The sequence below is a fragment of the Poecilia mexicana genome, unplaced genomic scaffold (genome assembly GCF_051168715.1).
Source record: "Poecilia mexicana isolate PSO_F unplaced genomic scaffold, ASM5116871v1 scaffold_19, whole genome shotgun sequence".
NCBI classification, from domain to species: domain Eukaryota; kingdom Metazoa; phylum Chordata; class Actinopteri; order Cyprinodontiformes; family Poeciliidae; genus Poecilia; species Poecilia mexicana.
Window position 1 is genome coordinate 25,519,989 of NW_028263388.1, and position 17,849 is coordinate 25,537,837.

Consider the following 17,849-nt stretch of genomic DNA (forward strand, 5'->3'; position numbering starts at 1 on the left):
GCCATGTTTAGTTTACCGAATTGAGTAAGTCAGTGACAGACAACATGCTAGTGATACCCCACATGCTACTGATACCATTCATGCTATTATTAGCATTGGCTAATTTTACCGTATGCAACATACTGAATGGTACAAGTACAGCTTAGTCCACATGCTTCTGACTCTCCACAGGTTGACTACATTGAAGCTTTCTTTAGCATTAATGCTAATTTTTAGCATCAGAACGCTGGTTCCAAACCACTTTGGCAGGCCCGATTTAAATTTCTTCAGGAATTTTCTAGTTATTATTATTTTAAAGAGATTACGGTTCAGTGTGTTTTTGGGAAAGGTGGGAAACAGCAAGGGTTTGGGGGGACGCAGGTTGACTCGGAAAAAAGAAAGGGGGCTTTGAGAAAAATGGGTTGAGCACCACTGATCTAAGTAACTGTTCTTACTATTCTTCTGTAGGTATGGATTTCTACTGACCAAACAGCCCAGCCACTTGTCAGAGACAGAGCTGTCAGTAAATCTGCTAAGCATGGTTGATGCTGAAGAGGGACAGTACCAGCTAGGACTCACCAAGGTAATAAAACTTTTATCTTTGTTGATAATTACCCATGAAATTAAAACAAGGTTCATTTACTGACTTTCCACAATCGTAAGTTGTCATATGAATTCTAATTTTTGTCAGATTAAAAATACCTTCTGAAAATGACGACCTTAAAGCAGATAGTTAAAATCAGACGTTTACATAAAATCTATATAAAACTATATGTGTTTATTCACAGTGTCTTATGTGTCAATTAGGATTACTAACATTTTTCTATTTGCTTTTATACCAGAATAATGACATGATAATTTTTTTCAAGGCAATTTTTATTACTTTCTCCAAGGTCAAAAGTTTAAATATACTTCATTAGTATAGGGCACCATTGCAATGCATTTCAGTTGCTTTGAACAGGGTAATCCCATTCCCTCCACCCTTCTGCAACAACGGACGTGAATAGTTTACACTGTGGGCTTACCGGTATGAGGTTATTCAGTGAGCTTGTTAGAAAGACACTAATTTTGCCCTGGAATTACCTACATTGTTGCCACCTGAGATTTTCATAGCATGGGACAATTTACCCAAGGACACACAAAGTTAATTAGAGGCTACCAAAAAGCATCTCCAGGACGCATTTGGTCAGAAGAATGTCATTGCCTCATTTCAGACTTTTCCCAATGCACGTCATTGGCTGCCAAATGAAGCGATGGAAGTCTGTGCTGCAGATAAATGTTGTCTAGTGAAAGAGGCATTCCCAGATTTTGAGAAAAATGTGAGTGAGTAGTACATGAAAATGTCCTGTTTCATTGCTAGTTTGGATCACGATCTTGATGCAGATCAAGTGCAACAAGAGTGGGGTGAAGATGTTTCAGGAGGCTTTTGAGGTTGCAGCAGGAGCAGAGTGGGCTTGTCAGGCTGCTTGTTTAATATCACCAGTATTGCCAGGTGCTGCTTCAGAAGATGTAAGCACATCCCCTTCTGTAAATACTGTTTCCAGCGAGCAATCGCATCTTAAAACTGACATACAAGACCTCACTAGTACTGTAAAGGACTGTGACGGTCCGACCAGTCAAAGACAAGGACAAAGGCATATATAAAAAAATATTTTCTATTTTTTCCAAAGAAAATCTTAACAAAAGGTTTCAACAACAAATCTAAAGAATGTAACAAAATGGGTTCAAAAGAAAACTAAGGCAAACATAACTCAAGATAAACCAAAGACTGACCTCACACAATGAACACACAGGGGAATTTATACAAACAGGCTGGCCTACACAAACGAGGAGGGGAGGGGAAGGAGACAAAAACAAATAATGTATATGATAGGTACTTTTTCTTGATCCTACATAAAAGAACCACAGACAACGTATATGAATTTTATGGTCAAGCTTTTGCAAAAGGAGAAATCTCCGATAGCAGCTTCTCCAAGCCGTTCACAGAGAGTTCTGGTCTGCTTCCGCGTGAGCCCCTGTTTTATTGTCCAAGCAGAACAGCCAAAAGGGGCAGTCAGGAAGAACAACAAAGGTCGTAAAACTTCTAACCTAAACAACGAACAACCCAGTACCAGGTGTGATATCTGATCTATGGTCTGAGAAACACAGAGTTAACTGTTTCACATGAAGATGAAACAGACAGTCCTGACCTCCAGGTCAGTTCATACACACATAAGGAAGAGAACACTTTAAACAGAAAATCACAATAATCTATAGACTGAATGTGAACTAAAGTAATTACAAAATGATAATACCGAAAATTCTCTAACAGTATAAACATAAATGACTAATTTAAACTAAAACATTTTGACTTTAACACAACTATAAAAACGAAAATAACCTAACACCAAAGGCTTTAGCGATTATGCTACTAGTGGAGAGAGGCAGATTCTTTCACATCAAGTCCCCTGCTTCCAGCAGCCTGATGGACTGTTCCACTTCCTGGTTTTCCTTTCGACCAACCACCTTCTGCCAGCCAGTCCTTAAACTCAGCAAAACAAAATGTTAATGATCTTAAATAAACATAAGATGTTTACTAAATATGTGCACCCAAATTAGTAAACAACTTAATGCAATAACCACCACCAAAGAAAAAGTGAAATTCTAATCATATGAAAACATTTAAATAAATACAAACACTGAGGAAAAGATGGAGGAACTTCCACACACTCCCCCTCTTCTGGAAACTCCATGGGCCAGCGTGACAGGTAGTCGGCAGTAGAGTTCAGCTTCCCAGGGATGTGATGGACATCAAACTGGAATGGTTGCATCGCCAGATACCAGCGAGTTATTCTGCTGTTTGAGTCTCATTCTTTCAAGAATTCAGAGCCTTGTGATCCATTTCTAGGATGAACCGTGTCCAACAGATAATATTTGAGTGAATCTAAAGCCCACTTCACAGCTAGGCACTCCTTTTCTATAGTGGAGTATCGAGTTTCCCTTGGTAGAGATTTCTGCTTATAAAAGCAATTGGATAACATCCCCCTGGAGGCCCTTGAAGCAGTACTTCACCCAGCCCATGCCCAGATGCATCAGTTTGGAAAATAAATGGCTGGTCAAAGTCAGGGCAGTGTAATGTTGGAGGTCCACTCAAGGCACCTTGGATGTCCTTAAAAGTTCTCTCTGCTTTCTCCGACCACTGAAGCTGATTAGGTCTCTTGGGACTGGTCATATCTGTAAGCACAGCAGCTCTGGCAGAAAAGTTAGGAATGAACTTATGGTACCAACCCAACATTCCAAGGAAGGATTTTAGCTGTGTCCTGGTTTGTGGCAGAGGACACGACTGAATTGCTCGAACCTTCTGGATCTGAGGTTTGATGACTCCATTGCCAATAATATGTCTGAGATATTGAACTTCCTTCTTGGCCAGGGTGCATTTAGCTGCATTAACAGTCAGACCTGCAGCATGAAAAGACTCAAAAACAGCCTTAAGATGTTGCAGATGGTCCTCCCAGCTGTTACTGTAGATGACAATATCATATAAATAAGCAGATGCAAAATTTGAAAGACCTCCCAGTACCTTATCCATAAGCCTCTGGAAGGTTACAGGTGCTCCATGTAGCCCAAAAGGCATGACGGTGAACTGATGGAGGCCCAAGGTGTCAGGAAAGCTATCAGCTCACAATACCTGGTGGCAAGGGGAACCTGCCAATAACCTTTAGAGATCAATGGTGATAAGATATTTTGCTTTTCCAAGACAGCAAATCAAATCGATACGGGGAGTTGGATACAAGTCAAACTTGGAAACAGAGTTCAAATAGCGGAAGTCTATACAGGACCTCATGGTGCCATCCTTTTTTGGTACAAGGACAATAGGATTACACCAGTCACTGTGAGAAGTCTCAATGATACCCAGAGAAAGCATTAATTCAATCTCCTCTTTTAAAGGGCCAAGGAGATGCTCAGGGATTCTGTAGCTCCTTCGTTTCACAACTGCATCCTCTTTCAGACAAATATCATGTTCAATATAATCACTATGTCCAGGATTATCATGAAACACACTGACATTACAACGGGCTCTCACTTGCAACTGCTGTTCTGGGGAGAGATGACTCAGGTCAAGAGCAGAAGCTGATGGTAGAGGCAGGTATTGTTCCTCCACCTCCTCATCTGATACACTTCTGATAAAAAATACATCTTGCTTCCCCTCAGGCCTTGAGACCCACTCCTTTAGTAGGTTAATGTTAAGAACTCTAGTACTGCGTCTTTGATCTGCAGTACAGATCTTGTAGGTGGTAAGACCCAGTTTTTGAACAACCTCGTATGGACCTTGCCACTGAGCCAAAAACTTACTGTTATCAGTAGGTTGCAGTAGGTTGCAACCTACTGCAACCTACTGCAGTAGGTTGCAGTACCTACGGCATGAAAACTCGTGTTTCATGCCGTTACGTTAATTCTGAAAAGACATGATGAGAGCGGCTCTGTACAGATAAAGATTCAACAAGCCTCCAGACAACGATACTCTACTGTTACCTGCTGATAACAGTAGGTACTACTGTTATCAGCAGTACCTACTGATAACAGTAGGTACTGCTGTTATCAGTACCTACTGATAACCAGTAGGTTTGAACCAGGTCAAAAGGTACCTTTTGACCTGGTTCAAAACTCCTTACATGAGCAGTTTGATCATACCAGGTTTTTTGCTTCTGTTGAGAGACACGCATATGTTCCTGAGCCAATGAGGTCATCTTTTCCAACTTCTTTCTCATCTGGAGGACATAAGAAATTGTATTAACAGGTTCTTTTGCAGGTTTCTCTCCCTCCCACCTTTCCTTCAAAAGGGCCAGTGAACCTCGCACCTCATGCCCAAAAAGCAACTCAAAGGGGGAAAATCCGGTAGAGGTCCCGATATGCAAACAAGAGGTAAGGGAGCCACTGATCCCAATCAGACCCAGCTTCATTGATGAACTTATGAAGAACTTATGAAGCATGTTCTTAAGAGTCTGATTAAACCTCTCTGAGTCCATTAGTTTGCGGGTGATATGGGGTGGTTCTCAGTCCCCTAATCCCAATCAGTTTATCACATCCTTCAATTGTTTGGACAAAAAATTTGTCCCTTGATCAGTCAGTATTTCTTTGGAGAACCCCACTCGTGAAAAAAAACTGAACCAGGCAAAAGGCAACAGTCTTAGCCTTAACAGATTTCAGAGGGAACACTTCTGGATACTTTGTGGCATAATCAGTGATAACCAACATAAATCGGTTCCCTGATTTGCTCTTCTCCACTGGACCCACAACATCCATGCCCAAACGTTCAAATGGTGTATTTATTATAGGAAGAGGCTGAAGAGGAGCTCTCGCTGCAAATCTGGTAGATGTTTTTTGACATTGAGGACAACTCCTGCAAAAACTGGCAACATCTTTGTGTAATCCCGGCCAGTAGAAACACCGTTGGATTTGGGCTATAGTTTTATGTTTTCCCAGGTGGCCAGCCCAGGGAATTGAATGGCCCAAAGTCAATACTGTTTTTCTGACTTTTCTGGGTAACACAAGCTGTTGTAATTCTCCATGTCTCCTATAGAGGTTGCCATTTTGCACGTAAAATTCCTCTGCAGTTTCACCTTCTTCAACTCTCTTCATAAGGTCAGCTAGACTTCTATCCTGGTGCTGCAGCTCACTAATATTATCAGGAATTTCAAAGTCTAGCTGTACCTCAGGTTCAGGTAACACAGGAGAGGCTGTGGTATGTTTGAATTTTTCTTGCTTGCGTTGTGCACGAGACTTGCGGTCTTTAGTACGACACCCTTCAATCTCAGCCTCGTAGAATGGCAAGGCTTTTAAGCTGGGCTCATCTTCACCAGAGGTCTTTGCCTGAGATTGTGTCAGCACAACATTGCACATTTTAGAAGCATTTATTAGGTCAGTGAGAACTGGAAGATCATTTCCCAGGACAAAAGGAAAAGGAAAAGGTAATTCATCCATAACACCCACATTTAACAGGTAAACATGTCCTTGCAGTCTCATGTAAATGTCTGCTGTTGGATATTCTTTTTCATCCCCATGAACACAGCAGATGGGTATTGTTTCAGAAGTGCAGATACTATGTGGTGGGACATACCTGCGGTGTACCAGTGACTGGGTGCTTCCTGTGTCAATCAGAGCTTTGACCCTCTGCCCATCTATTTCCACAGTAGTCTCCATCAGTGGCTGGTTTTGTCTGTTCAATATATGGTTCTCTCTGGGTACAAAACACATCTGAGAGAGTTTCGCAGGATTTTGAGGACACTTTGTGTGGCCCTCCTGCCCACATAAATAGCAGATGTTTTTTTTTACAGGTTTTGTTGACTGGGGGAAAAACATTTTTCTTTTCCAGACACCTTACTCACATTTCCAGTTTGACTGGTGTTACCTGGAATCGGTATAAACTCCCTTTTTGCAGCTCTAAAAGCCCATGATTGGGCAGTCACAAAGGCATCTGCCAGGGAAACCGCCTCTGTTGCATCTTTTGGGTTTCGTTCCTTAATCCAAACTTGGAGTTCTGGAGACAACATTCAGAAATACTGTTCAAGAATTATGACGTCATTTATTTCTTCAACAGTCTTACCTCGGGGCTGAACCCATTTGCCGTACAGTTCTTAAGTCTCACATGAAGCCCCTTGGGGGACTCATTTGGCTCCACATGAAGAGAGCGGAACCTCTGACAATAAGTCTCGTTGTTAATTTCATATTTCTGTAAAATAGCAGCTTTAACATTATCATAGTTCATTGATTCATCCACATCCATATGTACATATGCACTCCTGGCTTTACCAGTCAAGAGTGGAATCAACTGAAATGCCGAGTCACTTTTTTGCCATCTACAAGCACATGCCATCTTCTCAAAAGTTATAAGGAAATGCTCAATGTCATCATCTTCACTTAGCTTTTGCAGTTTTGATTCTTTATAAAAATGTGTAGAAACTGAGTCACCTGGCTTAACAGCAGACAGTGCAGGTTCTCGTGGTGAACTATCCACATCATCAGGCCTCAGCCTGCAGAGGAAGGGGCGGGGTCTTGCACAAAAGGCCTCAGGCCTTCAGAAGACTGGGCTCCTCTTGAAATAAAGTGGACTGATAAAGTGGACTGATGTTGGAGAGCTTGTGATCTTGACGTGCCATCTCTTTCTTCCACTGTTCCTCTCGAGCTTTCTGCTGTCCAATGTGAGCCTGAAGGATCCCCGCCAAGTCGGATACGGTTGGCTCTCTCCCCTCTTCATCCTCTTCACAAGTTTCACAAGTTTCACCACACTCCTCATGCTCTGTTTGCGCTTCCTTGGTCAGCCAGAGCTGACCACCTCTGGCTCCTCTCATGGTTTAGGTCTTTCTCTTCTTTTTTCTCTTCTTTTTGGTTCCAAAAATAAATAAATAAATATTTATTTATTTATTTATCTAACCCTAACCCTCCTTAACTGGTAGATCCCACTTCTGACACCAACTGTGACGGTCCAATCAGTCAACGACAAGGACAAAGGCATATATAAAAAAATATTTTCTATTTATTTTTTCCAAAGAAAATCTTAACTAAATGTTTCAACAACAAATCTAAAAAATATAACAAAATGGGCCCAAAAGAAATCAACTAAGGCAAACATAACTCAAGATAACAACCAAAAACTGACCTCACACAATAAACACACAGGGGGATTTATACAAACATGCTGGCCTACACAAACGAGGAGGGGTAGGGAAGGAGACAAAGACAAATAATGTATAAATGACTAATTTAAACTAAAACATTTTGACTTTAACACAACTATAAAAACCAAAATAACCTAATGCCAAAAAGATTTTAGCAATTATGCTATTAGTGGAGAGAGGCAGATTCTTTCACATCAAGTCCCCTGCTTCCAGCAGCCTGATGGACTGTTCTACTTCCTGGTTTTCCTTTCGACCAACCACCTTCTGCCAGCCAGTCCTTAAACTCAGCAAAACAAAATGTTAATGATTCTTAAATAAACATAAGGTGTTTACTAAATGTGTGCACCCAAATTAATAAACAACCTAATACAATAACCACCACCAAAGAAAAACCACCAAAGAAAAAGTGAAATTCTAATCATATGAAAACATTTAAATAAATACTAACACTGAGGAAAAGATGGAGGAACCTCCACAACGACCTCAGTTAAGAACTAGGGACACTGAAAATGAAGTTGGATAACAGATTCAAATTCACCAACAAGACAGTTTTGCCAGCCCTCCCTTGAGTATGGGCACCGATATGGGTGTAGTCAAAATGACAATCTATACTGCAGGGGTTATAGATCTGGTTTGCCTTCTTTCAGGGCCAGCAGTGAAAAATATTTAAGGTCCAGTGGCTTCTACAATAAGGGCAGTAGAGGACGTCACCCATCACCTGGGAGACACCCTTATGATGGAGGCGGAGGAGCCTAAGCCCTCAATGAAAACATGTCTCGTTTCAGGACCAAAAATTCATGGCACCTCATGTGTAGTCGCCAACCAGCTTACTACCGTTCCGATCATAACTATCCAGGCTACTCAACTGATGGATCCTACTATCATGGAAACAAACACTAGCACTATTATGTAAAGCACTTTGAAATGCCTTGCTGCTGAAATATGCTATACAAATAAAATTTGATTGATTGATTGATTGACTAGCTGTTGAGGAGGGTCGCTCATCAGCTTACTCAAATAAAACGCTAAATGACAGTGGAATTGCTGGAGTTGAAGATGGCGTCACTGCCACACACATTATCTAGCGTGGTAAGTGGGTGATTCCCTTACCTTCAGAAACTAGCACAATGATGGCAGCAGTAAGTGCTTTTACCTCGTATATTAATGGGATCTTAGAGGGGTCTGACACACACATTATGTTGGATTCAGGCTCCCATATTTCATTTATAAGTGAAAATACAGAATGTCTATTGCTGCACCCTTGAAAAAACTGTCTTATCAAAAGCAATGATGGACCACAATTTGGACACTTTAGGCACCATTGAAGTGACTCTTAAAATGGGCTCACATACTTTACACCATGATGTGCAAGTGATGAGGAATGTCAGGGAAGGCACTCTCCTTGGTATGAACTTTCTACAACTCCATAATGCAGTTCTAGAATTTGGTCGGGGAATCTGCAATTTATATGGAGCAGATATTCATCTCAGAAAAACCCAATTGTCTTTCTTGAACTATACAGCACATATAATAGAATGTACAGTGGTTCCACCACATTGTGAGATCAACTGTGAAGTATTATCCTGTTGTGCAGATTGTTGTTCCAAGTGGTCTGCAAAAGGAAGCGTTCAGGGCACTACATGGCCATTCTCTTGCTGGACATTTTGATGCAGTAAAGACTTTACAATGTGCTCAGGCCAGATGCTACTGGCCTTAGATGTCTACTGGCCAAGATATAACTGAGTGGGATCTAGAATATGTGGTGTGCAAGGCACGGCTGCCGCCAACGCCCTGTCAACAGGCCCCTTTGAAACATGTTGTCTCAAAGCCATTTGAAAAAATAGCAATGGATTTCACAGAATTGCCCCTCACTACTCATAGAAACAGATACATGCTTGATCTAATGGACTGTTTCATGAAGTACAGTAACCAGTAGTTACTGGTCTGGAAGTAACTACTTCCAGACCAGTAGTTACTGTAGTGAAGTGTTTGTTTGAGGATTACATTTGTCGCCATGTTGTTCCCCACACCCTACACACAGACCAGGGATGCCAGTTTGACTAAGACCTTATAAAATGTCTGTGTTCAAGTATGGGTGTATACAAAACAAGGACATCTCCATATCATGCAATGTCAGATGGAATGGTGGTAAGACCAGTTAGTCAAGTACCTTAAGGGGGTGAATGGGATGAACACATGAAGCAGGTTGAGTCTGCATACAACACTCGTATATACTCCACTACAGATTTCATCCCCTTCTTTTTGGTTCATGGTAGGGAGGCTTATTTACCAGTTGATCTTTTCCTTTGCTAGGCAAACACCCATATGTGCACCTAATGAGTTTGCTACTAGTGTCCTAAACAAACTATGTTCTGCTTTTGACACTGCAGCTACTAACATTGCTGCTGCAGCCTTACAACAGAAGCCTGCAGCACCAACATTATGACAGGCAAGTGAGACATGAAGCTTATGATCCGGGGATTTAGTGTGGGTTGACATGCCCTCTTTTTCTAGGCCAGGGGTGTCCAAAGTCAGTCCTCGAGGAGCAGACACAGCTGTTGAGATCTGTGTTTTCTGTGTATTTATTTCTAGGATTTTCTGTGCTTATTTAGTTCTGTTCCCTTGTGAGTCCTTGTGGTGTCCTGTCTCCTTCCCCTTGATTGCTTCCCAGGTGTGTCTCGTTCCCTGATTACCCTCCTTGTGTATTTAAACCCTTTGTTCCTTGTCGGGTCCTTGTCTTACATCGTCATACATCTCGTCTCCTCCGTGTTTCCCTGGTGATGCACCTGTTTTCTGGATGTTGTGGATTTTCAACATTAAAACATAATTTCATCATGTCTACCTGGTCTCACCTGCATTTCTCCTCACCGCCTCATCTGCAAATCATGATAACAGCAAATGCTGGAGCAATAATCGTATTGTGATGAGTATTGCAAGGCAATTTAGCATACAGAGTTCATAATCTGTACTCTTGATTGAATGTAGTTTTTACTTCCACTTTGGTTTTATGTTGCATTTAGTTTTTAATTCAAGTGCATTTTTCATTAATGGAGACTCAGAGTCCATTTTATTTTTGTTTTTGTTTATTTTGTTTAGCAGTTCCAGTGTTAAGTGTTCTTTTGAAAATGAAGAGTTTATTTTTGGCAGAATATGCTTGAATTATTATGTCATTATCATTACATCAGTTTAAAAATGGTCTTCAAACAATATAATCGTTTATCGCAATCAATTTTGAGACAACCTCTCAGAAAAATGTATCATCGTGACAGGCTTTCTTGAGGTACTCGAGTTCCAGGTGAAGGTGAACAATAACAGGCAGCATACAGACAGTTTGTAGCAGTGTTGTGGTACTGGAAGTTGGTCTTGGTCTCGAGACCGGTCTTAAGACCATTTTTTGATGGTCCCGGTTTCGTCTCGGACTCGACCGCATTTGGTCTCGGTCTTGTCTCGGTCTCGGGCTCTGAGGACTCGGCATTTTATTTCAAGACCAGTCGAGATCGCAACTGTGAAAATATCACTAAACGTACAGCATACTGTCCAGTTTATTTGTTAACATCTTTGTTTTCAGTGGATGCAAAACGCACCGATTAAAATCCAAGCAACTACGTGTTTCTGTTACTTCCCCCTCCACCTCCTCTCCCCACCTTTGTTCTATCAGATTACCATAAACTGTCAGAATAGCATACATGCAGTGAGTACCATGCCTGCGCATGCGCATTAAGAAGTCCGACCGTCAGAGGAGTTGTCAGTTCACCATATGCAGCAAGTTATGATGAAAATAAGTCATTAAATTGTTTTCAATGATAACTATATAGATATACATGTGTTGTCATAGTTTCAAAGTGTATTTAAAGCAGGGTCTGGCTGCTGCTGGAGTCAGCTACGACACACGCCCGTGTAAAACTCACTGCCATACAACTGTTAATAACAAAGTGTATGACGATCTACGTCATGATTCTATGTTGCTGATTAAATGAAATCTTATGGTAATGACGTGTCTGACAGATATTGCAGGTGTTCTATCAGATAGCCATATGCTGTCAGAATAGCATACATGCAGTGAGTTCCATGCCAGCGCATGCGCATTCAGAAGTCCGACCGTCAGTGGAGTTGTCAGTATACGCAACAAGTTATGACGAAAATAAGTCATTAAATTGTTTATAATATGACATAATATGATAACTAGATAGATATACATGCGTTGTCATGGTTTCAAAGTGTGTTTAAAGCAGGTCTGGCTGGAGCTGGATGCCATACAACTGTTAACTGTTAATAATGATCTACGTCATGATTCTATGTTGCTGATTAAATAAAATCATATGGTAATGACAGCGTATGCATATCTGAGCTAAGCGTACGACTATCTGACAACGTATGCTGATCTGACAGAACACCGTGAGTTTGTGCTAAGCGTATGACGATCTGACCTGACAGAACATCCGTTCTTTGTTCTTGTAATGCTCTGTGTACACTGCATCATTATTTTATTTAATTATGTACGTTAATATTTAAATTAACAAATAACTAAAACACAAGAACGAAAGAGCACGCAGAGCATGCACATTGCTCTTTGTTTTTGTTCAAAGTGGCAGCTGTAATGTCTGCCATGGTGTCAGTCTACCTGGCTTCATGTACTGGGATAGAGAGTGAAAACAGTCACGATGAGCGCCTTCTGTTTGGTTACTTCTTGCTTGTTGCTCCTTGGTCAGTGTTCATGGTTGAGCGTTATTTACCGTCAGGGCATTGCCTCAATTGCTATGTTTAATGGTGCAGACAGTGGTGGTTTCTTATATGAGCAATATGGGCAAATGCCCAGGGTGTTATGTTTTTAGGGATGGCACAAGACCATCACACTTTTTAGCACATAAATGGAATATTTAATATTGGTAAAATGTATTAAGTATTTAATATCTAGGTGTTTTATGGTAATATGGATCTTTCAGATTATTTTGAGAAGCAATTTCGATCATATTTTACATTTTATTGTGTCATGTAGTGCGGGCCGCTGGTCTTGGTCTTGACTCGGTCTCGACTTCCCTCGGTCTTGGTCTTGACTTGGTCTCGGACCCCAAAAGTCTTGGTCTTGTCTCGGTCTCGGGTTAGGTGGTCTTGAACACAACACTGATATATATATATATATATATATATATATATATATATATATATATGTGTAAGTTACATACTACAGCTTTAATTTCACTTAAGAGAGGACAGGCCAGGAGGGACGTGGGTTAGAGCTGCTGCTGTCTGACTCAACTGTTAAGTGTGGTAAAAGGTACAGGGGCAAGTTAAATATATGAATATGTTGGTCATTTATTTCCTTCTTCATTGAATGCTAGTGAAATGGAGGCAAACAATAGTCTGTAGCTAAGCTAACTATGCTAAATGGTTGATAATCTCACACACCTCTTGGAGAAAAACTGGGTTACAAATTGGCACTCTTGTCTTTTTCTCTCTCTGCACAGAAGTTACTTATTCTGCTTTGAAATGTTTAATAGCATTTTGATTATTATAGAATCTCATGTTATGTTTTTAACACTTGATAAAATCAGACAAGTTCAATTATTCCAAAAGAAAAAATAAACATGCAATGCAAAAGAAAATAACACTAATTAGTAAATACAAACAAATACCAACGGTAAGAGAAAACACTTCAAACAATGGAACAAATCTTTGTCATCATCCAGTTCCAAATGCCCTTGGATAGGGCCAGAATAGTAATGCCCCGCCCACATAGCCTGCCCAACCAGCAACAAGTTTAGTTGAGAGCGGCCCAAACAATAGGAAGACAAGACAAGACAGCAAGAGCGTCCAAAGCGCTGCAGCTCCACACACAATCAGTTGCCCAGAGGTGGAAACACAGCCTAACCCGGGAGGAAGCAGGTCAGCAGGGGAGGACCAGATTGAAGTCGCCCGCCACAGCAACCCCCAGCTGCAGCCGGCAACGCCATCAGAGCAAAAGATCGCAGACGAGCCGACCAAACACACAAGCCGACATGTAGCCGCCGACCGCAGCAACTGCGGGAGAAACAAAGACGCACGCACCTTGCAGCGGCCCACCCAATTATATAGGCATCTGCCACGCCCACCAATCAATGGTGCGCTTCCTGCTGCACCCGGTGATCAGAGTGGGGGAGGGTGGAACACCATCCCACCACATGAGGAAAAGTAATATTTACATTTGAGAGGTTTTCACCTTTTGTGTGTGTGTGTGCGCGCGTGAGTTTTGACACTTCGTAGTCAAAACTCACCTAAAGTTTGCGCGGCTGCCGCACATTTTCACGCCAGGGAAAAAGTGTGTGTATATTTACAATTATAATTATAAAGTTCATTTTATACATGCCAACTTGTTGTTCTCATCTTCTTTACATTCAAATATTTAATGTCCAAAAAACCATCCTTTAAATTTCAGAAATTTTGCTTTTGTTGCAGGCTTGGTTAAGATGTCAGAAAACATATTTTCAGATGGACAGTACACCACATTGATTTTTCCCTCTCTCAGTGCATCACGTATAAAATGATACCTCACATCAATGTGTTTGGATCTGTCTGTTCACCGGGTTCTTACACAATGCAATGGCCCCTTGGTTATCACCATGAAGCATTGTACAGCTGTACTTCTTGTTATCAATACCATTTAAGAGTTGACTTAAATGTAGACTTTCTTGTGTAGTAGCTGTTAACCCAATGTACTCAGCCTCACATGTGGAAAGAGCCACAGTTGGTTGTTTCTTGGATTTCCAGGAAATGGCTGGACCTTGTGGCGTTAAACTGAAACAATAACCTGTGGTGCTGCGTCTGTCCTCTACTGAGGATGCCCAGTGTTAAGGAAGAATATTTCTAAAATAGTTAACTTTGGAAAAAAGTCTGGCTCTCTCTCTTCCTCTGGATCCCAGGTCCTCTCGGCGGGCCACGTGTAGCCACAAGGAAAACAACAATGTGCGTTGACGTCACAGAATTACAGAGTTTAATCCAATAAGAAACAACTTATGAATTAACAACAAAACTGCAGAACAACAGAAACATACATTCATTACCTGAGACAAAAATAGGAAAAGAAAAGCAAAGACGCGTCTTTGGAGAGAGCTGGTGCAAAAAGGCAAAAACAGTGGTAGCTATCTGAATTATTACTCCTGTGCACGAACTTTTATAATGTAGGTGTGTCTGTCCTGGTTAATATATTCTAGTAAGGCGTACCTCTGCTTGACCAACTGGAAGCTACTTTTAACACTCAGAAAAACTTAGAACTTCCCCTAATTTACTGCTGTGAACAAAGGCCATTTGCTCTTTTGTTTCACAAACAAAGAGGAGAGCCTCATCCTGAACTCCTGCAGTTTTAAAACCATCTGGATACGGGATATGCAGAGAAAAGTATTTCACAGATATGTGTGAAAACTGGTGTCTCTCCCACTCTTTTCCTTACATAGATTCTCAGGAACAAACTTAAATTCTGTAATTAGTTTAAGGAAAGTTTATGTTAACAAACCCAGTTTTGCTCTTCTGCACTCAGCACCCCAAAAGATTGAGTCCTGCCTTAAACCAAAAATAACACATAAAATCAACAGAACAGAATGAGGTACAATTCCTTTTTCTAACCTATAAAACATAATATTCAATCCTAAGTATACAAGTTAACACAATAATTTTTCAAAACCCCATTTAGCATAAATCCTGAGCAATTTTCTAATACAGACAAAACATTTTCATTTAATTCTAACAGTCAGAAATAATACAATTTTCAAATCCATTCATCATCGACTAAATTAATTCTAAAACTAAATAATACAATTTTCAGTCAGAGCATACCATCAATAACTAAAAGAAATATCTTGTAAATTAACTGTTAGTGGTTCAAAATCTTCACATAACCCAGATGTCCACAGAAGGATTCTGATTTCCTGTGAACTCGGTAAGTTCCTGTTTCCCAAGATAATTTAAATGATACTGGCCTCTACCTTCCTGCATATGTTAATCCATGGCCTCCTGTCCTATGTGTTACGACCACAGGGGTCCAGGGAGAAGCTCTGCAGATTACCCCATTTTCCTTGGTACTTTTGAATACTTACCCAGCAATAGTTTAATTTTAAATCACTAAAAGAAACCTGTTCAAAGTTTAAAATTTGTTCAAAAAAGACTAAACTGTATTAAACACTAAAAATAATCATATTTTCTCAACACCAGTCAGTCACTGTATGCTATAAGGTTCAAGTCATCATTGTTTCTCTTGAAACTTAGTTCATAGTCACAAGTACCTTTTAGATACCTCAAAACATGTTTAGCATTCACTAAATCCTCTGTTGTAGGTTTAGCTAATGTCTGGGAAAGTTTGCTCACTATCCAACTGATGTCTGGTCTGGTGCAGGTCATGGCATAAATCAGACTACCTACTATCTCGTGATAGTTTGTAGGATTCATTACTTTTGTTTCATCGCACTCACGATTTTCTTTGTGATCAAGTCTTAGTTCGCATGGGGTCGATCTTGGTTTGCAGTCCAACATTCCATATTTTTCCAACATTTTCAGGATGTACTTCTTTTGGCTCATTTTTATTTCATCATCTTTTTGTTCAAAATGTATGCCCTAAAAAATGTGATATTTTTCCTAAGTCCTTCATGTTAAACTTTGATTTCATTGTTTCTTTGAAACTGTCCAAAACCTCAATGCAGCAATGATCAAGTCATCCACCCAGATGAGTACGATAACCGTGTCATTTTCTGTTTGTTTTCTGTACACACAATGATCAACTGGGTTCCTTTCAAAGTTGTTTTGTTCAAGATGATCGCTCAGAAGTTTGTACCAATTTCTCCCTGATTGTTTTAATCCATACAGAGATTTCTTTAATTTGTACACACATTTTTGTCCTGTTTCTGTCTGTTGTTCAAAACCCTCAGGCTGTTTCAAGTAAATTTCTTCTTCAATTGGGGCGTGCAAATAAGCTGTTTTGACATCCATCTGATGTACTTTAAGGTTGTTCTGAACTGCTATCTGCATTAATGCTCACACTGATGTTATGTTAGCTGTTGGAGCAAAAGTTTCATGGTAGTCTATACCTTCTGTTTGGCTGTAGCCTTTTGCTACATACCTAGCTTTGAAAATCTCTTTTCCTTCATTTTCTTTAAGTGTATACACCCACTTCCCTCCAACTGTGTTCCTACCTTCTGGTAGAACGCTCAGTTCAAATGTTTCGTTTTCCTTAAGCGAGTCAATTTCGTCCCTCATTGCCTGTCTCCATTTGTCTGCCTGTGGTGACTTCTGAGCCTCACTGAATGTTTGAGGGATACCAATCACAGCCCTGTAACAGTGATCAACAGTTATCTTTAGTTTTAGAATCTAGTTGGTAATCTTCAAGGTATTTTGGGGGTCTTTTCTCTCTTTTTGGGTAACGATCGCTTTGCTTTGTTTGATCATCATCAATTTCACTCCCAGTGATATAATCTGAAAACTCTGCATTTTGAGTTTCCTGAAGAGTAACTTTGTCTTTATCACTTGGGGTTACATTTTGGGTAACATCCTGGGTTAAGGGTGTTACATCATGTCTGTCTGTCTGCATTGGGTATCTATGATCCTGGGTCCTTAGATCCCAAACATCTGTCTGTGTCTGTTGGTCAACACCATTTTCTTTGATGAACTTTACCAGCCTATGTCTGGAAACTTTTCTTATCTGTGGGTGGTACACCAAATAAGCTGGGCTGTTCTTGCTGTACCCTAAAAACAGTCCTTTTTCCCCTCTTGAGTCTAGTTTCTTGTGGTGGTTGTTGTACGAGTAACACTCTGATCCAAATACCCACATGTTTGAAAGATCAGGCTTTCTACCTGTCATCAAGAAATATGGGGTGTTTTTGGTTCTGTTACTATAACATCTGTTACGAATATGGGCAGCACACTGAATAGCATATGGCCACAGTTCTTTAGGTAAGCCCTTTTCTGATAACATACACCTTCCCATTTCAAAGAGCGTTCTCCACTGTCTCTCTGCTTTTCCGTTTTGGTGTGGGGAGTACGGTGACGACGTTTCATGTCTAATGCCTTTATCTCTGAGTAGTGTTTGAAAATCATTACATGTGTACTCGGTGCCATTGTCAGACCTAAAACACTTAACATTACCATAGGGTGCACAGTCTGCCAGAAACTGTTTTGTTGCTTTAGTCACATCACTTTTGTTTTTCAGAAAGTAGACTGCAATAGATCCTGAGAAGTCATCAGTAAAGGAAATAG

At 40.5% G+C, this 17,849-nt stretch overlaps 1 protein-coding gene across 1 annotated transcript in view; it reads left to right on the forward strand.

The window, feature by feature from the left end:
• The window catches only part of myo15b (myosin XVB), a 176,896-nt gene that overhangs the window by 90,070 nt on the left and 68,977 nt on the right, over window positions 1-17,849 (forward strand). The window contains exon 15 of the mRNA XM_088001092.1: window positions 448-562. Within this exon, the coding sequence (XP_087857218.1) occupies window positions 448-562 (115 nt within the window). The remainder of the gene's footprint in view (window positions 1-447; window positions 563-17,849) is intronic.